The following is a 23,417-nucleotide window of genomic DNA, read 5'->3' on the forward strand; positions in this document are numbered from 1 at the left end:
TGATAAGTCTTCAATAAGTTAAACATAGAATTACCATATGACTCAGAGGTGTATATACAAAATAATTGACAACAGATGTTTAAACAAATTTTGTATGTAAATGTTCATACCAGCTCTATTCACAATACCCAAAAGGTGCAAACAACCCAAATGCCCAACAGCAGATGAATAGATTAACAAAATGCAGTATATCCATACAATGGAATATAATTTAACCTTAAGAAGGAATGAAGTTCTGATATGTGCTAACATCAATGAACTTTGAAAACATTATGCTGGGGCACCTGGGCAGCTCAGTCAGTGAACATCTGACTCTTGATCTCAACTTAGGTCTTGATCTCAGGGTCGTGAGTTTTAGCCCTCATTGGACTCCATGCTAGACATGGAGTCTACTTAAAATTTAAAAAAAAAAAGAAAGAAAAGAAAAAAAGAAAGAAAGAAAGAAGAAAGAAAGAAAAGAAAGAAGAAAGAAAGAAAGAAGAAAGAAAGAAAGAAAAAAAGAAAGAAAGAAAGAAAGAAAGAAAGAAAGAAAGAAAGAAAGAAAAGAAAAAATTATGCTAACTGAAAGAAGCCAGACACAAAAGGCCACACATTGTATGATTCTATTCATATAAAATATCCAGAATAGACAAAGCAGATTTATGGCCACTAGGGACTTAGGAGGAGGGGAAAATGGAAAATGACTGCTTAATTGTTACAGAGTTTTTGTTTGAAGTGATGAAAAAAGTCTGGAACTAGATAGTGTGATGGTTGCACAACATTGCAAATGTACCTAATACCAGCAACTTATACACACTAAAATGATTAAAATGGCAAATGTGTATTTTACTACAATTTTTAAAAAAATAAAGTAGTACTTTTTTTCTCCTCTCTTTTCTGAAAGAGTTCATGTTAAGATTGGTATCGTTTGTTCCTTACATGTTTTATAGAATCCACCATTGAAACATCTGGCTTGGAGTTGTTGCTTTTGTTTTTAGTGTTGATGGTGATGGTATGTGTGTGTAGATGGGTTTTCTTATTTTGGATTTTATTTTTCTTTAACAGATACTGGAGTATTCAGACTTGTCATTTCTTTTTGTGTTCAATTTTGCTGATTTTTGTTTTTTGTGGGATTGGCTCATTTCATCTAAGTTGTTGACTTTATTGGCATAAAATTGTTCATTACATGCCTTTTCTTTAATGGCCTTAACATCCATAGTGATGTCCCTCTTTCATTCCTGATATTGGTAATTTTTAATTTTCTCTCTTGATCAGTCTTGCTAGGAGGTAATCAATATTACTGTTTCTTTGAAAGAAAAAAAAAACAGCCTTTGCATTTTGTTGATTTTTGTCTAATACGTGCTTGTTTTCTATTCCATTGATTCTTGTTCTTATTTTTATTATTTACTTTGTACTAATTTGGGCTTAATTAACTCTTTTTTCCCTAGCTTCTTAAATTGAAAACTGAGATCTATAATTTTAAATCTTTTTTCTTTTCTAATATAAGTATGTAAACTAGAAGTTTCTCTCTAAGCATTACTTTAGCTGCCTCCCACAAATTATGATAGATTGTGTTTTCATTATCATTCTTGTGTTAGCAAGACTAGAACACCAGGAATGCTTGTCTGCTGATCAGAGTAAATATATACAACCACTTTGGAAAACAGTTTTGCATTATTTATTGAAGATAAAGAACAAATACCCCATATCCAAGAGATTCCATTTTATATATGCTAGAGAGAATCTCATACACATAATTAACTTACAAATATGTTCAAAGCAGCTATGTTTAGTTGGGTAGGCTAAACTACAATAACAAATAGAAAAAATATCAATAGCTTAAGGAACAAGAAGTTTCTTCCAAGATCACCTTGAGTATTACAATAGCACAGGGATTAGCAAACTTTGTTCATGGCCAAATCTGTCCTTGCTGCTTGTTTTCATAAATAAAGTTTTATTAGAATACATGATTTCCATTTTTTTAAAGATTTTATTTATTTATTCAGAGAGAGAGAGAGAGGCAGAGACACAGGCAGAGGGAGAAGCAGGCATCATACAGAGAGCCTGACATGGGACTTGATCCAGGGTCCCCAGGATCACGCCCTGGGCCGCAGGCGGCGCTAAACCGCTGCACCATGGGGGCTGCCCTGATTTCCATTTTTTATGCATTGTCTGTGGATCCTTTCTTGTTATAACACAGAGTTGAATAGTTGCAACAGAAGCTCAATGACCCATAAAGCCTAGTATATTTACTATGTGGCCCTTTACAGGAAGCTGTTGGCCCTGCTATAACAGGTCAATAAGAAGGAGGAAGGGTATAAAGAGCACATATGAAAGGTTTTATAGGATAGGCCTGAAATGGCACATATAACATCCAGTAGTTTTCTACTCGACTACACATAATCATAAGGGGGATTGGGAAATATAATTTAGCTGGTGCTCTGGATGAAGATCATTTGATGAATAACTGGCAGCCTCTGCCACAGCAAGCATTCTTCATAATAGAAAATAAGAAATACTTTAAATATCCATCAATAGAATGGATAAAAAGTCATAAATGCATGCATTGGAATACTATGTAGTAAAGAAAACAAACTGCAGCTATATAAATTATCAACATAGATAAATATCATGGACATAATATTGAGCAAAAGAAGTCTTCAAAAGAATATATATAATATATTTCTATTTGTATAAAGCTAAAAGCAGCAAAACTATGTCACATTTTTTGGGGATGCATTCATAAATGGTAAAACTATAAAGAATAAAAAGGGAATAATTATGAGAATAGTAACTGGTTCTTGGAGACAAGAAGAGGTTGCAATTAGGGATGGACATTAGTAATGTTTCCAGTGACATTCCTGCCAGTACTTCATTTCTTGATCTGCAAAAGTGTTATACTGATATTTTCTTTATCATTTATTCTTTTTTTTTTAAGATTTTATTTATTTATTCATGAGAAACACAGAGAGGCAGAGACACAGGCAGAGTGAGAAGCAGGCTCCATGCAAGGAGCTCAATGTGGAACTCGATCCCGGGGACCCCAGGATCCCGACTTGAGCCAAAGTCAGATGCTTAACCACTGAGCCACCCAGGTGTCCCTATCATTTATTCTTTAAACTGAATGTATGATATAACTGAATGACTTTTATTTATTTTATTTTTTATTTATTCAGAGAGAAAGAGAGAGAGGCAGAGACACAGACAGAGGGAGAAGCAGGTTCCATGCAGGAAGCCCGACGTGGGACTCGATCCGAGGTCTCCAGGATCACACCCCGGGCTGCAGGCGGCGCTAAACCACTGCGCCACCAGGGCTGCCCACTGAGTGACTTTTAAAATACTAAATAAAACAAAGAGCAAAGAAACAGAATTTTCCTAAACGTTGAACTCTAAAAAGCTATATTATCATGAGATATTGACTGATGGATGGGCATAGACCCAACTATCTGTGGATAGACTATGTTCCATTATGTTCAATTTCATGTATGTATGCAAAAATATATGTATGTGTTTATTTACATACATTCAAACATTTATGAAACTTACCACCCAGGCCAGCCCGGTGGCTCAGCGGTTTAGTGCCGCCTTCAGTCCAGGTGTGATCCTGGAGACCTGGGATTGAGTTCCACGTCAGGCTTCCTGCATGGATCCTGCTTCTTCCTCTGCCTGTGCCTCTGCCTCTCTCTCTCACTCACAGTCTCTCTCTCTCTCTCCCTCTCATGAATGAATTAAAAAAAAAACTTACCACCCTAATGGATAATATCCTTGTCAGCACTTTTATTTTTATTTTTATTTTTTAAAGATTTTTAAAAAGATTTTATTTATTTATTCATGAGAAACACAGAGAGAGAGAGGCAGAGACATAAGCAGAGAGAGAAGCAGGCTCCATGCAGGGAACCGGATGTGGGACCCCATCCCAAGACTACAGGATCACGGCTTGAGCCAAGGGCAGATGCTCAACCACTGAGCCACCTAGGTGTCCCAAGATTTATTTATCTTTTTGAGAGAGAGAATCCATGAGTAGGGGGAGAGCAGGAGGAGGGGGAGAGAGAGAATCTTGAGCAGATTCCCCACTGAGCGTGGAGCCCAATGCAGGACTCAGCCCCACAACCCTAAGATCATTAGCTGAGCCAAAACCAAGAGTCAGATGCTTAACCAACTGAGCCACCTAGGTGCCCCATGCACTTTTTTTTTAATGTATATATTGTCTTTGTGTATGTGTGTATGTGGGTGTGTATGTGTAAATATATATGTAGTTTTATGATATGCATAACCATGTAATTGTTAGTGTACTTAATATGAAATCAAATTTTGTAGAAGAAATGAATATAATTAAAAGCTGATATATACCTTTCCAGAAACTTAATAAGGAATACAACTTAGAAACCAAGAAAAAGGAATAAACCTGTCCTATGTCTTAGACCAATCATTCCTAATTTTGGGGAGGTCTCAAACTCTTAGAATTTGATGAAAGTTATGATGCCTTTCCTTAAAGAGTGAATGAGCATATATACACTCATTATTGGCCTGCAGTTATGAGGGAATCACACATTCATGAAGTATATCCATGAATTCCAAAGAAGTCCCTGGACCCACACTAAAATTTCTTCTTTAAATTGTCCCCATCAAAACAAAGGGTTGTGAAAGAGGAGGTGGGTGGCACATGGGGTAGCTGCATGATGGGCACTGAGGAGGGCACTTGATGAGATGAGCGCTGGGTGTTATAGTATATGTTAGCAAATTGAATTCAAATTTTAAAATGTGAAAATAAATAAATAAATAAATAAATAAATAAAGTCTCCATCAAATGTCAATCGTCTAGACTATTGATAGAAGTATCAAAACAGAATAAATAAGACTGATGTTCAGGTCTTCTATAATAGTGTTTGCAGATGATTATATTCTTTCCCTACCAGACATTTCTTCTTCCCTCACCTTAGCCACAAACCCCTCTTAGTTGTATCTACTCCTGTTTGCCCATTTTAATTTCCCCTCACACCACCCAGAATTCTACCCACGCAGTTGTAGTTGTGGTGAGCTGCTTTACCTGCTCCCATTCTCTCTGTCCTACTCTATTCCAAATCCTGCCACAGAAGTAATCTCTCCAAAGACCAGTTTTTTTTTTTTATTGTGGCTGTTATTGCTGTGTTTTATTCATGTGGCCAAATAGCACAATGCTTAAGATTAGTTTGCAATATAAAGTCAAAACCCCAGCCTTGTTCTTACTAGCTGTGTGATATTGGGCATTCTGCTTGACCTTTCATAGTTTTCACTTCCTTATCCATAAAAATAGGACAATAATATAAGGACTGTTGGAAAAAATAATGAGATAATGCATGTAAAGTGATTTAAAGTGATTAGCAAGGTACAAGGACATAATGATGCTCAATAAATATTTCCTGAATACATTAAATATTTAGCCTCAAGGTTTTTAATTTAATGCTTTTGCTAATTCCATGCTCCTCATTCCTTCCTATCAAAATACCACCTCCTGCATCAAATCTTTAATCCTACAGCCATAGTGATCTCTCCCACTTCTTAATTCCTCATACTTTTCATACTATTTATTACAGAAGAATAACCTAATGGTGAAACTCTGGGATCGGATTATCTGGACATGAATATTGGCTCCATCACTTACTAGTTTTGTGGCCATAGACAGGTCATGGAAGTCTCCTATGGCTTATTTTGACTATCTCTAAATGAGATATTAAAAAAAATAGTACCTATTGCAAAGGGCTTTTATGAGGATAACTATAACTAATTTCTAGAAATGGCAAAACTATATAGAGAGAGCTAAAGAAGGGATAGAAACAAAACAGACAGGGGAGGGGGGCTGGCCACAAATGAGCATGAGGGAGCTTTTGGGAGTGAGGAAATATTCTAAAACTGGATTGTAAAAATAAGTCAATCCCATGACAAATATTTTTTTAAGATGATTTGAGAGAGAGAGAGAGAGAGTGCACGTGTGGGAGGAGAGGCAAGGGGAGAGGGTGAGGGAAAGGATCTCAAGCAGACTCCTCACTGAGTGCAGAGCCCTACTTAGGCTCCATCTCACAACCCTGAGAGCATGACCTGAACCTAAACCAAAAGTCAGATGCTCAGTTGATTGAGCCACCCAGGCACCCCATCCATGACAGAGTTTTTTAAAACTGGCTTGTGGCCATGCTTTCCTAAGTTACATAAATTTACTAATATTTATCAAACTGTAGCTTGAGATTGTTAAATTTTATGTTATTGGAATTATAATTAAACTGTTTTATAAAAAGATAAATGGTATGTGGCAAGGGCCTAGAACAGTACTAGGTACATAAAAAGCATACCATATCTGTTAGCTATTATTATCTTATACTGCCTTAGGTTATTTATGATTCTTTACTGTATTGTTAAGAGTATCTCATATTCTTACTCTCCCATCTTCTTTACTCTCCCCTAAACTAACTCTGAGCTTAATTGTGGCACCAGGCCTTACCCATCATTAGGTACTTGGTAAATATTTACCAACTGATGCACTGTATATATGATGGAGTTTATGTCTAATTTGAAAATGTACTGGTTTGGCTTGAGGGTCCCACAGGTTTGTGTATACAAAGAAGATTGAATTGTGCATTTAGGTGGCTCATCTTTTACATCTATACATAATAAAGAACAGGCAGTATTGAGTATAGTTTTTGAATACTAAGGATCATGGTGACTGTTTTGATGCTAATATCTCTATATATCCAAAGACTCTTGCATTTTCTGGGCCTGATTTTCTCTGGTCACACCAAAAAAGGGGTGCCATTCCCAGAATTGGCATACTATATTTTTGGCATTTGAAGGTCTGAGATTCCCAACACACCAAAGCTGTCTTAATATTATTTAAATAGTTAAACTTTCCTCAAAGAAAAAGTAAATTTTCCCAAATAATTTCTTTTTTTGTTTAAGATTTTGGGATACCTGGGTGGCGCAGCGGTTTGGCGCCTGCCTTTGGCCCAGGGCGTGATCCTGGAGACGCGGGATCGAATCCCACATCGGGCTCCCGGTGCGTGGAGCCTGCTTCTCCCTCTGCCTGTGTCTCTGCCTCTCTCTCTCTCTGTGACTTTCATAAATAAATAAAGATTTAAAAAAAAAAGATTTTATTTATTTATTCATGAGAGACAGAGAGAGAGAGAGAGAGAGAGAGAGAGAGAGAGAGAGAGGCAGAGACACACGCAGAGGGAGAGGCAGGCTCCCTCAGGGATCCTGACCTGGGACCCGGGTCTCCAGGATCACGCCCTGGGCTGAAGGCGGCGCTAAACCACTGAGCCACCCGGGCTGCCCCCAAATAATTTCTTTAAGCAGCCTGGGCAATAGTTTCCCAGGTACCAGAAGAAAATTATGAATGGGATTCATACAGTCTTCTAAGAAAAAGACAGGGATGTTTTGTGTTGTTTGGGAAATAATATTAAGAAGGAAAAGGGAAAGGAAAAAATTATTGTTAGAAATAATAAAAATTAGAGAACAAGAAACTTTGTCCATGCCATTGTATTTAGCACTCCAGAGGAGAAAAATAATTATTAACTGAACATTGCTTGTTAGGAAGGAACAGAGACCAAATCAACCCTAAAATGGTTAGGTGAGCGTCTCTTCCAATCAAACATTTGTTTTAGCCCAGTGTACAGTTCTTTGAAAGAAATTCAAGATTTATGTCTACCTTAAAAGTTTTAGGGGTAAGAGCAATTTAACTTGGGGAGTTTGGAGGTACAAAGTGCTAGACTCAAAGAGAAGAAATATCTTTTCTTAGAATTGTTAAAGGGAACAAAATAAGCAATCTACCTTCTTGGGCATTTTCACAGTAAACTCAAATCAGCAGGAAGATGACAGGCTATCAGGTTTAAAAACAAAATCACTAGCCAGCCTGTTATTGCACAGAAGTACTTTTTTTAAACAAGTTACTGTGGATCTCTGATGTTTACAAAATCAAAACAACCCACTGAGTTTTCCATCTGCCATTGTTTCCTTTCAGAGGGAAAAAAAATGGCTTACTTTTAAAGCTTAGGGATTTTTGAAATGTCTAATATATTACTCAGAATGGACTTTTCCATTTCTTTTTATTGAATGCCTAAATTAATTGCTTTTATTGTTCATACAGGAACAGGGGCAGGAGTTAGAAAAGATGCTTCCACATCTCCTATGACAAAAGGAAGCCAAAAGGAGCTTGCAATCACAACCACATCGGCACTGCAGCTTGACACTTCCCGGTAAGCCTCAGAGACTCTTTAGTTTAACATTCTTTAGATAAGAGAGTTTGGGGAACGGGGGAGTCATTTAATAAGGAGTTGAAAAGTCTTGACAATTCTTAAAAGCTGTCACTCACGAGAGGGGCCTTATTTGGAAGCATCTAGATTTGGCCAGCTTGAACTCATAGAGCCCTTTCCTTTACACATGCCCTGTCTTAATTGAAACTGGTAATTGGCAAGGATTTTTCCAGAGAAACACAAGGCCAATCCTGTCTTTCATCTGAAAATGTGCTTAGCAGCAGGTCTTTCCCAGTTTGTCACAGAATGGTTATACACTTGGACTTTAACTAATTTAATTAATTGATACTGAAAATTATAGTGGATTTTGAATTACAGTTTTAAAAGACTGTCAGCCTTTACTGATACTAGAGACATTTGAAGGTTAAGAATTTGATCAGCCTTTTCTGGAGTCAGGAAAAGAAATACATTATTAAAATTGTTTCACGTGCAATAAGCCACCCCCCTGTTATGCATTTTAGGCTGAATATATAAACATCAACACCAAATGGGCTTATTTTCGGCTTCCTTGGAGACATGATCGTTTGAGCACTTAAATTCCCAGCATCTTATCAGATTAATATAGATTTTAAGACTTAATTTTAATTATAAACAACTTTTGGGAAATAACTGTAACACAGAGGACAATAGTATCTACCATCTATTAGGACCTATTATGTGTCCACCATTTGTATGAACTGTCTGATTTAATCTTCCTCACAGCCGTATGAAGTGGTACTACTATCAATCTCATTTCCAAAATTAGGAAACTAAAAGTTTGAGTGACTTGCCTAAGGTCACTTTGCAGAACCAGCTTCAGACTCCAAAGCCCATTATTTTAAATACTATAGTAGTTGACAATAACAACCTCTATTTTGAAGGTGACCCACAATCAAAAGAAAATTTAACTAGTTTACCACATTGCTCCTTTCTTTTATTTTTAATGCTGCCCTTATTAGCATTTCCCAAGTACCCACATTGAGCTGTTCTGAAATGTTGAGGGGGGCTTCCTCCTTGGGCCATTTAGCATTGTGGCTGAATGCTTCTGCTCAAAGAGGATGCATCCCAGTCACCTTGAGGGCTTCCTCTGGAGGAGAAATGATCTGGATTTTCAATCTTAGTGAATTTTCCTATTGAAGATAAAAGTGAGATCTTTAACGCTACTTTAATGTGTTTTTGATTATTGCATTTCAGTTTAGAGAGAAGCATGAAAAAGAATAAAATGTTTCCCCAGTAGGAGTTTTGTGGAACATTCTCAGCACACATTTTCTGAATGGACCATATCAACTTTGTACAGTTTTACAAGGCCAGGTTAAAATTGCTGTGAAGACTCATATTTACAGACCTTAAAAAAAGGATTCTGTATCTGTTAGTTCCTAACACTGCAAATCAGCTAAATACACATTCTCAGAGGTTTCTTAAATAATGAGTACTTGGCTAAATAAAACAATGTGTAACACCCTGGATTTCATCCTTAGAAGTGCATGATGGCATATTATAGATCTTTTATACAAAGTGCAGAGTTGAAAAAAAAGATTCAGTACTATGAAAATCAGTTACCAGGAGGGTACAGTGGTTGCTTTCCAGATTTCAGAATCAGGATTATTAGAATTATTTTTATTTCAAAGTGTAGAAAAGGCATTTTTTATAGACTTCTTTTCAGTTGCATGTAAACTCTTAATACAAGACAAAACTCTGTTCTTCATCCCAACAAACCTATGAAGGTACTGAGAATAAGAGTAAAACCCTATCTACCCTAAATTCCAAGAATTTTCCAAATTTGGGAAAGAAGATGAGGATGGGACAGATACTGGTGGGAAACAGATTCTCCTTTGTTCTCTGAACGGCACTAACACCTAGAAGAGTCCCATATTGTTGCATGATGTGCAGGTGATAAAACCAGGCGTGGCAAAGCCATCTTTCTCATTCACAATGTGGATTGTTAATTGTTCTCTCTGCTGCCTGTCAATATAATGTGAAATTTTCATTCCCCATTCAAGATAGAAAAAGTTGTGGCTGAAAATGTTAACATTTGCATTTTTATTTGTTGATTTATTTAAAGGACAGCCTCTCCTGCAGCAATCCATCACTTGGTGACACCCCAAATATGAATAATGTATTGTAGACTTGCGGTTACAATGTGTAATAAGTGCTAGAGACAGTAAAGGAATGTTAACTATGTTGCAAATGTAATATTTATTGACTCATAAAGTTTATTGCTTTGGAGGTTCAATAATACTGACCATAGGACATTAATATCACTTATCCTGATTTTAGCTGGACACCTTTATATGTAGAAATATTCATCTATCTCATGCTAACAAAATAAATATGTAATTTATAGCATAAGCAAAGGTGGCTTTATAGTTTCCTGTGCTGAGAGCTGCGGTGCTTCTTTCTCTTCATTCACTCCTGGCCCCCAACATTGATCACACACCCCCGGGCTGCCCAATAGAGTCAGCACAATGGTCATGCTGGCAGCACAAGAGGGTGGTACTGCTGAACCAAATAGTGCCAGGCATTTCTGCTTGGCTGGAACAGGCAACACCTCACAAACCCACTTCCCCTGGGGCTTTTTTCCCTGTCATCCTGAACACCTAGTGGGTAGGTGCAGCTTTGATCAGAAAGTTCAACAAATACTTCTGCCATGATGCTGAGTCAGAGTTTACAAATTCTACTTGATTCTCTGGTCTCCAAGGTGAAGCCAGAGCTGGTCAGGTTCCCAATTAATTTGTTATAAGCACAATTATTACTGATAATTAACCCTTTTGTGCCTTCCAGAATTAGGTATGTCCATTGCCACCAATAGAGATCATATAGGAACTGACACCCAAAGCAAAAGAAGTAATGTTAATTAGCAACCATCAGCCATAATTGTCATCCCCATTAAGATGCAGAATTATGTATTTCTTCGTTATAAATAACCTTTCTAATTGTACTTGATGTATGCCAATTTAATCAAAAAGTATACTTGCAACAGACAGATATTTGCATTAATGTAGCTTTGGATCTTCAAATATTTTATTTCAAATTTGGGGAGAAAAAGCATATTACAGCTATATATCCTTTATATGTGGGTATCTTTTTCTATCCAGGTATGGAGATCTAATATATTTTATATTAAACTGAAGACAGTATCTTCTGGGACTGTTCAGTGAAACAGAAATCTTGTCCCTTTTTAAAATACCAGTGAAGTTTCTATTTCCCGGTCATATGACAGCTCAGTGGTAATTGTTCCAAACTGATAAACAGAGGCAAATAACAGGCCTGCAGCAGCAGGATTATGTTCTCAGTCCTTGAGTAAAGGGTTACTAAGAATTCTTCTCTCTGTTGTCCCCCAATTCATAAGAGTTAAGGCTGGTGCTCTTGCCCTCGTGTGTGTGTGTTGTGTGTGTGATATGAAGAGAGAAAAGCATATCTCACCAAAGCATGCCCAATTACTGAATTTGGGGAACTGAAGCTATAGTTAGCCTGTTTCTAGGAAGTACTGCTCACCTCTCTACTCTAGCTTTTTTAAAAAAAAAAAGCTTAGTTTTTTACCACAACACAGAGTTGAAAGTTTTGCTCTTTTTTTTAAGGTTTATTTACCTATTTTTAGGGAGAGAGGGCACATGTGTACAAATGGGGTCAGGGCAAAGGGAGAGAATTTCAAGCAGACTCACCCTTGAGCACAGAGCCCGACATGGGGCTGGATCTCATGACCCAGGCAGAAACCAAGAGTCAGACGCTTAACCAGCTGAGTCACCCAGGCGCTCCAAGAGTTGGAAGTTTAGTTTTATTTTGTTTGGTGTGGTTTTTAGATATGTTGGAGAGGGGAGATTTTTGTTTCTTTTGTTGTTGTTGTTGAACGAGGTAAAAAAATATTTGGGTATGTATTTTCAAAGATGTAATAGCTTACTTGGGGGCTTTTTGAAAAATAGTTTTAAAATAGTTTAACATGTTCTTTTTTAAGACTGTGTTCCTTTGCTGTCAAACCATATGCTTAATTGTCCTAAAAAAAAATTGCTGTAAGTTTTCAGCTTGATGAGCTCTCTATAGAGCACTTGCTTGTGCATAGTCATGCTCCCATACAAGTATTTGTGTACAGCTGATGGGAAGCTTGTGAGACTTTGTGTCCATTGAGGTTGAGGCTGAGGGACTCAGCTCAGAATATTGGAGAACTGGGACTACATTACACTGAGCCCAGGCTGGAAGGATCCAAGTGCCCTGCAGTCTAGAACTTAAACTTTTCTCTGTCTTAAAAACTATATTTTTCTGTGTCTTTAGAAGAATGCCTGTCTATTCAGGTCCTCTGCCCATTTGTTATTGAGACTGGTTATTTTGTTTGCTTTTGTTTTTGATTGAGTTGTATGAGTTCCTTATATATTTTGGATAATTAACCTCTTATCAGATATTTAGTCTATAAATATTTTCTTCCAGTTTGTGATCATTTCCTTTACAGTTCGAGGCAGTCCCATTTGCTTACTTTTGCATTTGTTGCTTGAGGTTTTGGCATCGTATCCAAAAAAAAATCATTTCAAGGACTAGTGTCAAGGAGCTTTTTCCTGTTTTCTGCTAGGAATTTTGCAATTACAGATCTTATATTTAAGTCTTTAATCCACTCTCAGTTTTTTTTAATATCATGAAAGATGAGAGTCCAGTTTCATTCTTTTGCATGTGAATATCCAGCACCATTTATTGATAAGATTACCCCTTCCCAATTGTATATTCTTGGCACCCTTGTTGAAAATGCATAGACCATTTATTAAAGATTTGGTTTATTTTGGGTTCTTGATTATGTCCCATGGGTTTGTGTGTCTGTTTTTATACCAGTACCATACTGTTTCTTTTTTTTATAAGATTTTATTTATTTTTTCATGAGAGACACAGAAAGTGAGAGGCAGAGACATAGAGGGAGAAGCAGGCTCCATGCAGGGAGCTTGTGTAGGACTCAATCCCAGGACTCCAGGATCACGCCCTGAGCAGATGCATTTAACTACTAAGCCACCCAGGCGTCCCTACCATACTGTTTCTATTACTAAAGCTTTATAATATAATTTGAAATCCAGAAGTGTGATGCCTCCAACCGTATTCTTTTTTCTCAAAATTTTAGCTATTTAGAGTCTCTTGTCGTTCCATATGAATTTTTAGATTTTTTTTCTGTTTCTGTGAAAAATGACATTGGAATTTTGGTAGGGATTGCATTGAATGCATACATCACTTGGTAGCAGGATATTTTAACGATATTAATTATTCCAATCCATGGAGATGGGATAACTTTCCATTTATTTTTGTCTTCAATTATTTTCATCAATGTTTCCTAGTTTTCAGTGTCCAAATCTTTCACTGCCTTAATTAAACTTATTTCCAAGTATTTTATTCTTTTTGATGCTATTATAAATGGAAGTTTATAATAATTTACTTATTTTACTTAATTTACTTTTTAATTAGATCATTGTTGGTGTAAAGAGACTCAACTGATTTTTGTATATTGATTTCATATCTGAGAACTTTACTGAAACCCCCTAAAGGTTGTTGTTGTTGTTGTTGTTGTTGTTTTGTATATGGAGTCTGTAGGGTTGGCTACATATCACTTGCAGAGATTTTACTTCTTCCTTAACTATTTGAATGGCTTTTATTTCTTTTTCTTGACTCACTGCTATTGCTTGCCCTTCTAGTACTTTATGTAATAGGAGTGACAAGAGTGCGGTTCCTTGCCCTGTACCAGATCGCGTAGGAAAAGCCTTCAATTTTTCCCCCATTGATTATGACATTAGCTGTGTCTTTTTTTAAATGGCCTTCATTGTGCTGAGGAAATTTTCTTCTATATTTTGTTAAGAGTTTTTGTCATGAATCGTTGTTGAACTTGTCAAAGAAGACACACAGATTGCCAACAGGTATATGAAAAGATGCTCGACATCATTAATCATTGGGGAAATGCACATCAAAACCACAATGAGATATTACCTCTACCTGTTGGGATGGCTATTTTCAACTATATAGAAGGCAACAAGTATATAATGGTGAGGATGTGGAGAAAAGGGAACCTTGTACACTGTTGGTGGGAATGTAAATTGGTACAGCTATTGTGGAAAACAGTATGGAGGTCCCTCAAAAAATTAAAAATAGAACTACTATATGATCCAGTAACCCCTTTTTGGGAATAAACTTGAAGGAAATAAGATCAATACCACAAAGAGATGTCTGTGCTCCCATGTCCATTGCAACCTAAATGTCCCATCAGTAGATAAATGAACCTTGGATAGTATTCAGCCTTTAAAAAGGAGCTCTGGGCAGCCCTGGTGGCGCAGGAGTTTAGTGCCACCTGCAGCCTAGGGTGTGATCCTGGAGACCCTGGATCAAGTCCCACGTCAGGCTCTCTGCATGGTGCCTGCTTCTCCCTCTGCCTGTATCTCTGCCTCTCTCTCTCTCTCTCTCTCTCTCTCTCTCGTCTTTATGAATAAATAAATAATCTTTAAAATAAATAAAATAAAAAGGAGCTCTGCCGTTGTAACAATACGGATTAACCTGGAGGAGATTACACTAAATGAAATAAGCCAGATGCAGAAATACTGCATGATTTCATGCATATGTGGAACCTAAAACATTTGAAGCATAGAAGCAGAAAGGAGAATGGTGGTAACCAAGAGTAGGAAGGTGGAAATGAGGAGATATTAGTCAAAGGGTACAAAGTTGAAATGCGTTCGGATGAATAAGTGTGGAAATCTAATGTATAGCATAATGGCTATAGTTAATAATACTATATTAAATGTTGGAAATTTGCTAAAAGAATAGGTTTCAAGTATTCTCACCACACATACACACACAAATTGCAAGCATATGAAGAGATGGATATATTTGATTGTAGCAATCATTTTACTGTGTATATGTGTATCATTAATAATTTCCTAATATTAAATAACTCTTCTAAAAATCATGTTGTATACTTTAAATATATACAATTTTAATTTTTTTAAAGTGGGATTTTTTCACCATTATTTTCACCTTTAAGTAACTTGACATGAAAATCTAGTTGCTTCCAGCTCCAAATATTATGATATAACCTTTAAAGTGCTTGAACAACTGGCATTTTGGCCCTTTACTGTGCCAAGAAGAGGGACAAACATTTCTGCATTTGTCCCTCTTCATTCTTTTTGGGTCATTGTTTATTGGGCTTTTCAAGCATTGTTTATTTTCTCATCTCAATTTGCCAGTAACCACTTAGATTGCATAGAAGGAAAAATTGTGTAAATATGCTGTTCCTGATTGTAAAAATGATCTGTTTTGTCTCTGGTAACAAAGTTCTGGATTGGCAGCAGCCAGGGGATTCAAAACCTATGTAAGCAACGTATATATCTATCATACTTGTAACAAAAATACAATGCTGAAAATAATAATTACCTGTTCACAATGCCTGGCATAGTACCTAAGAATTGACAGAATTCTTTGAACCTGCATTTTTCTTATTTAAATTGCACCCAACCCTGTGAAATAAGTAGTAATAGTAGTACCTCATTCTACAGTGAGGAAATGGGAACTGAACAAGACTGGAACTGTCCATGGTCACACAGTAATATAGCAGAAAAGAGGACCTGAATGTAGTTTTCTGATCCCAAATTTTAGTGTTTTTTTAATTCTTCCACACTGCCTGAAACTTGAACTTATTCAAGGTGTAAGCACTAAGCTGATAAAAATCTGGTTTAGAGTGGGAATCAGAGAAACTTGCTTTAAGAGTTACACTTTATTTTTGTAACTTGATAGGAAGAAGCAGCCATTCAAGAGAAAGAGAAATGTTGTGTTTCCATGACACACAACAGCCAAATTGCAACATTTTCTTGCACTTGTGCCTGGAATCCTAACTATAACAAAATTTTTTTTAATCAGAATTTTTCTCACCTGTATGTTCACACAAATATTATATGTACTCAGCTAGATTTTCCCCATACACCTAGCTCATAGTAATTTGTTATTCTTCCAGGGTGGAGAGAGGAGAGCTACACTAAAATCCCAAACCCCAAACTAAAGCCCACAGGTACTACTTGAGTTTATGTAGTAGGTTTGAATAGCAGACTTCACTGCCTCTATATAGTTGAGTATATGACCGATGACCATATGTGACAATACTGGCCACTATTCATTGAGTGTCAGGTAATGTGTTATATATCAGGTAATGTGTTACATATCAGGTAATGTGTTGGGCATATATAGATATGTCCATTTATAATATGTGTTCATATAAATTACATGTCATTATAAAGCTATCTTTAATGACTACTAAAACTCAACTGCAAAATAGTAGATAAAATTCCTTTTTAGGTTTTTCAAAATGACTTCCTAAAATGTGGGCTACTAGGCCAAGAGCTATCATTTTAGCTTTATTTGCTCTCAGAGTAAGTTTGCACACCACACACAGAGTAGCATTTACTATAACTTTTCCATCTTAAGTGGAAATTTACATATTGTAAAGAAAAACAAAGCCTAATGAAATGGTGCACATAAAATGATGACAGTAAAAAGGAATACTATGAAAACTTCAGAAAAGAATGTGTTGAATATGTAAAAAAAAAACCATGAAGTATAATGTGCCCCTCTGTCCTCCATCTTTAATCAGAAGGATGAAAAGCCCCGCCATTCAAAAGGGGTTTTGTTTAAGTTGAGTTGATAATTTGAAATTCCCTGCCAGCAGGTACATTACTACCAAGAACAGTTGAACTTATGGAAACTCTTATGTGTTTGATAAAAAGATGCTGCTTTTAATTAAGCCATGATACTGTGTTGTTACTATAATTCCCACTGTTAAAAGCCATTAATATAATCATCCATTCCTCTGGCACACACTGTTATACAGCATATAAGCTTAAAAAATAGAAATAAATAGGCTAGGTTGAAATAATAAAGAGATAGCATAATTCCAAGAAATGAATTTGTCTTGAGGATGCTTGTCAAGACATTCTTAGCGTAGGAAAAAACATACTGCACAGAGAAAATATATATTAAAACGCCTGATATTTACTTGTCACTTAGAATTCTAATCCTTGGCTTCAGGAATTCTAAATTCTGGGTGAAGGGATTATGAGAGCTCCTTCACTGTTCACAGTTTTCTGCATTTTCCAGATGTTTACAGTGATATATTACATAATGTTTAAAACAATATTTAGAAAGAAAACAAAAGAGCACATATTATTAGGAGGTAAACCCATTTCAAAGTTTTTTACTCTGGGGAAGCCTGGGTGGCTCAGTGGTTTGGCACGTGCCTTCAGCCCAGGGCATGATCCTGGAGACTCGGGAACGAGTCCCACGTCGGGCTCCCTGCATGGAGCCTGCTTCTCCCTCTTCCTGTGTCTCTCATGAATAAATAAATAAAATCTTTTAAAAAATTTTTTTTACTCTGATTCCAAGAGTACTCAAGAACTCTAAGGTTCACCTTGGAACATATGACATACATTGCTATTTCTTTGTGGAGCCAGCAATAGGTAAGGATTATGCACCTTGGTGTATCTTCTCCAGGGTCCTGAACACTGAAAAATGGTATGATTAGTGGCATCTGTTCAGCATTGCCAGTTACTGTTATCATTTCACAGTTTTTAGCCTCATGGACTGCTGTTTTAGAGTCATTCATTTGGTCCGATGTCACCAAATTCCCTGAATTCAATGTTAAGAAACATTTGTTGAGTGTCACTTAGTGTTCTAGGCAGTTCAGTGCTTTTCTAAAATTATATATATTGCCTAACGTAATCCTCACAATCATGAGAAAGTAAAGCTCAACGAGGCAATTATAGAACAGTCAAGAGCCCAGGTGTAATAATTATAACACCTGGATTTATAGGCCTAGGTTTGAATGCTAGCTATATGGTTTTGAACAAATCATTTAATCTATAAAATGGGGATAATAATATCTCCTCATTGACCTGTCATGATGATTAAGCAGGATGGTTTCCATAAAGTACTTAGCACAGTCTTGGTATATAGCTAAATAGTAGTTGTCATTGTAGAACTTCCCAAGTCACACAAGCAATGAGGAGCTAGGATTTGGACTTTGCTACTCTAATTCCAAACCTATGTGTTTTCCCTGATAAAAGATTAGGAATAGGGTCAGGTTCATCTCAGAAGTTGGCAATAGGGGTATATTTTTTCATATTTATCATGCAAACATGTTTGCAAACATGTCTTTTGCTTTACCTCTCTAAATGTGATTCCTCAGGTTAAAATAAGACTATTAATAACCACCTTAAAAATTTGCTCAGAGTATTAACATTAGGTATTCAAAGCCCTTAATATGGTGCTGGGTCATAGTGTATATTTAGTGTTCACTTCTTTCCCTGTGCTCTGCACAAGACTTGTTTAGGCACCCAGAACAATATATGTAAATATTAGCCCCTCTACCAAATACACTGATAGTGAGTGCTCTGCAGAAATGTGGCTTTAACAGCAAATGTGAATGACCCTGCAAAGTATTGTCCCTATGCACCATTGGCACATTCTTTTAATGTCTTGAGATGTGTCCTCCATTTGTTTTTCCTCTAAATACAGGAGGGTAGGGAGTAAAATTCTTGGATAGTGCTTGAGTTAGGATTTAATGTTGTGTTCCTAGAACTAATGTTTCTAGGGTCACTTAAGGCCTCAATGGTGTTACTGATCATGGATTTCTTCCCACAATTAACCCTTTGTAAAAAACTTCTGGAAGAGTTTATTTAATTCCCTTCAGAGCAGTGGTTGTAAATCTATCTGCACATTGGAATCACTTCAGAAGCTCTTTAAAAGTATCTAGTTCTATGTCGCTTGGTCTAAAAACACCATTTGGAAGCTCCTTCTCTGGAGCTGCACATCCTCTAACTACCTAGAGTCTGGTACACTGACATTCTCTTAGTCTCTCTCTCTCTCTCCCTTCCACCCCCGGTACCCCACCCAACCCCACCCCAGTACTCTCCTTGCCCTTAGCAATTTTCTTTAGCTATTGTCATCCTCTCTCCAGGGCATTACCAGAACCCACCAATAAGCTTACACTGACAAAAATCGTTAAGAAGCCCTCAGAGTTCCTCTTAGTGATCTAAATTGTTGAAGTTGGGTCTAACCACTAAGACATAGAATTGATGGCAGTCTTCTCTATGAAACGCCTATATGGCACCATCATCCTCTGAGTAAAAGGGAAAGACTCCTAAGGAAATCATTCTTAATGTTTTTCTACCTTTCTCTTCCTTCTCTGCTTTCTTCTTCTTCACCTCTGCTTTATCACCTTCTAATACACTGTAAAATTTCCCAATGTGTTTTATTTATTGTCTGCTTCTTCCCCTCTCCTCTACCACCTGGAATATAAACTTCATGAGGGCAAGGATTTTTTTAAAGCTTGCTTTATTTATTTATTTACTTACTTACTTACTTACTTACTTGAGAGAGAGGGAGCAGGGAGAAGGGCAGAGAGAGTAGGAGAAGGAGAGAAGCGACTCCCTGCTGAGCAGGGGAGCTGGAGGCAGAGCTCAAACTCACAACCCTGAGACCATGACCTAAGCTAAAATCAAGAGTCAAATGCTCAATGGACTGATCCACCCAGGTACCCCAGGGCAAGGACTTCTTTTATTATATTCATTGCTATATCCCTGTCCTAGAGCAGGACCTGGCACATGACAGACATTCAATAAGAATGAATGAATGATGACAAAGTAACTGTTTACTTTTCGATTTACCAGTTTATGGCATTCCTATAGACAATTATTTTCCATTAGGTCTTCTTCACATCTACAAAAGAACCATAGGCTTGTGCCCTGCTTATACATTTAATTGTGCTTTTTACTTCTCAGAACTTACTTACATTTTCATCTACTTTCAGATGTTCCCATTTAATAAGAATTGAAAGATATCTAGACTTTCAGGAAGTTTTCAAGGAGCAGATTCTCAATTGTGAGCAGTTTCAGCATGTTCTTTACCTTAGGATTTGATTGCTTGGACAGTGACTCACAGTTCTCTTCACTTAGCTATTCCTTTCCTTATGTTCTGCCAAAGTATACAACTTCCTCTAAGCCTCTGCTTTGGACCATGGCTACTTTGTTATTCTGGTTTTGTCAGGTTAACATCCTGCATGCAGATAGGCAGCATGGCTTCAAGGAAAGGGCAATAATATGAAAGGCCAAAGACCAGGATTCATCCGTCTGTATCAGCAGCAAAACCTTGACAGAGTCCCTTGACCACGTGGAACTTTAGTTCAGCCTTCCATCCTACACCTGAGCCTTACCCTTTGTTTAGAGATGAAATCATGTGCATCTTCCTCTTGATTTTAAAGTAGTGAGAATAAAATGAGAAGTGAACATTTTCAAAAACAAATAATTGATTTCAGAATAACATGTTTTAAACTGTCCTTCAAAATCTTTGGATTTTGTGCTGGCCAGTAGTTTGGAAACATTAAGTAGATAAACATGGTACCCATCATTCATAGCATGGTGCAGAGCAATCATGTGGGTATCTTTGACCTTCCCAGTTGATAGGGGACTGGGTGCACTTTACATTCCCAGAGATTGTGCTATGTGAACATGTGTTTACTGGGGTTTTTCTTTTTTAATGTTTAAGTGAAACCATGTCTGGTAAACATCAGATCTTACTTTAGAGAGGATGCCCAGAGAAAAATAGAAAAAAAAAGGTTAACACCCTTGAAGTCCAAATTGAAATCATTAGCCACATTGAAAGAGGTAACCATATCTTAGTGTAAGCTACATGCTTTGCCTTAGGGAAAGAATAGCCAGGCTTGTGCCTGATAGTTTCAAAAAGGCCACTGGGTAAATCAAAGACTTTATCAACAGGAATGCTTATAATGGAGAAGCATTCCTTATAAAGGAATAATGTAGTTAATGGTCATTGGCTAATGTATCTTAAGCTCAACTAGACATCTTTATATACTGTTTATATATTTAAATATATATTTGTGTGTGCATATATATCACTTATATTTAACACATTTTCATTTGAGTATAGGTGATACAGTGTTTCAGATATACAACATAGTGAATCAACTTCTCTGTACATTATGCTGTGCTTATCACAAGTGTAACTACCATCTGTCCTGTTACAATGCTATTATAATACCATTGACTATATTCCTTATGCCGTCTTTTATCCCTATGACTTACTCATTTCATGACTGTAAATCTGTATCTCCTACTCTCTTTCACCCATTTTCTCTATCCTTCCATACTTCTACTCTCTGGCAACCATCTGTATTTATAGGTCTGATTCTGCTTTTTATTTGTTTATTCATTTGTTTTGTTTTTTAGATTGCACATATGAATCATATGGTATTTATCTTAATCTGACTTATTTCACTTAGCATAATACCCACCAGGTCCACCTATACTGTTGCAAATGGCAAGATCTCATCTCCTTTTATGGCTGCATAATATTCCAGTATGTGTGTGTCTGTGTGTGTATATATACCACATCTTCTATACCCATTCCTCTATCAATGGACAGGTGCTTCCATATTCTGGCTATTGTAAATAAACCTATAATAAACATAGGGGTGCATGTATCTTTTCAAATTGGTGTTTTCAGATGGTATTTCTATTTGTAATTTTTTGAGGACCCTCCATACTGTTTTCCACATTGGCTGTACCAATTTACATTCCCACCAACAGTACACAAGCATTCCTTTTCTCCACATCCTTGCCAGTACTTGTTATTTCTTGTCTGTTTTATGTTATCATTCTGTGGTGTAAAGGGATCCCTCATTGTAGTTTTGATATTTGACACCTTTCATATTTTCCCCATAAACTATTTGCTTTTCATATTATGGAATATGACCCCCCCTGAAAAATATGATGGTTCTTTTTTTTTCTTTCAACCCACATTTTCTTTATTTCAGGTGGAGAAATTAATTTTAACATTTTGTATTTTCCATAAGTTTTTATGAATAACTACAAAACTCAAGAGATGGATATATATGAAAATTCTTTGGAAAGAATAAAGAAACACGTGAATATTGTTCTTTTCACTAGCCTTAAAACTTCTGGATCCATCATCTCACTGAAACATCCTTCCTATATCCTTTTAGAGAATATCAGTAAGCCATTTGGTATACAAATCCTACTATTACCCAAAGAAAGGAGATTCCAGGTTGATCTTGAAGCTCTAGAGTAATTGACCAATGTATTACCTGTTTACTTATCAAGTCTTTTGTTAATTTTTTTTTCTGTCGTGAGTACATACTAAAGTAAGACTGTTACTGAGATTGAGAGTTTATCATCTTGTTGGAATGTAAGTCTCTTGGCAGGCAAGGGCACAATGATACTGTTTTACATGTGAGAGGCTGTTTCTTCCTTTGGGAGAGCTAGGAGATTCTGAGATGGGTTGTAGTTTGTAGGGACCCTGCTTAACACCCTGTCACAAGATATGGGCCACTGAAAACGAGAGCCCATTGCTAGAGCCTAAAAGAAAGGCTCCCAGGCAGCCTGGTGGCTCAGTGGTTTAGCGCTGCCTTCAGCCCAGGGCCTGATCCTGGAGACCTGTGATCAAGTCCCATATCAGGCTACCTGCATGGAGCCTGCTTCTCCCTCTGCCTGTGTCTTTGCCTCTCCCCCCCCACACCCGTGTCTCTCATGAATGAATAAATAAATAAAAATCTTTAAAAAAAAAAGAAAGGCTCCCAACCCAATAACAGTATAGCAAGCTAGAAAGCTGACAAACCTAATTGCACATCTCATAAAAATCTTCTATATACTTGAGTTTCTTAACATGCATGAAAAATTCATCCTTTCTAATTTTTGATAGTTTAAAAGTATTATGGATAAATGTTTATGTTTAATAATAGTAATACCTAAGGAAGATGTGATAAAATGCATGCCTAGCCAGTGAGATTGTTTTTCAGTGGGATTATTTTGTAAATGCTATGCATTAGTAAATAAAAAGATGCTAAGAGTTATACCTTGGGGATTTTCTTCTTTCTGGGGCTCTGAGTAACCCTGAGGAGGTACTTTGAAGAGTCAGAATGAAACCCAGAGCTGGAATACCATGCCAGTCCATGCTGAGGGAGAGGATAAGAAACTTATTTCTTATTGAAGGCTGTATCTTCCCTACAGCCTAGAAGTTTGCTCATTAGAAGTCACCACAGTCATATACTTAGCTCTTGGTATAACTTGATGAAGGCTAGAAGTATCTTGCCTTGGGACACCTCTCCTACCAGATACAGATTGAGCTATTTACCACAAATGGCATTCTGTG

The 23,417-nt window shown here is 36.8% G+C and overlaps 1 protein-coding gene across 18 annotated transcripts in view; it reads left to right on the top strand.

Annotated features, from left to right (window-relative positions):
• Positions 1–23,417, top strand: part of KIAA1328 (KIAA1328 ortholog) — a 348,897-nt gene that overhangs the window by 288,695 nt on the left and 36,785 nt on the right. For 16 of the 18 annotated variants that reach the window (XM_025996997.2, XM_072732245.1, XM_072732240.1 and 13 more), the window contains one exon: positions 8,093–8,201. In XM_025996997.2, the coding sequence (XP_025852782.1) occupies positions 8,093–8,201 (109 nt within the window). Of the gene's footprint in view, positions 1–8,092; positions 8,202–9,431; positions 12,240–23,417 lie in introns of those variants that run through there. The other 2 variants (XM_072732239.1, XM_072732247.1) reach the window with 2 other exon arrangements.

This window comes from Vulpes vulpes, chromosome 13 (assembly GCF_048418805.1).
Source record: "Vulpes vulpes isolate BD-2025 chromosome 13, VulVul3, whole genome shotgun sequence".
Lineage (NCBI taxonomy): Eukaryota > Metazoa > Chordata > Mammalia > Carnivora > Canidae > Vulpes > Vulpes vulpes.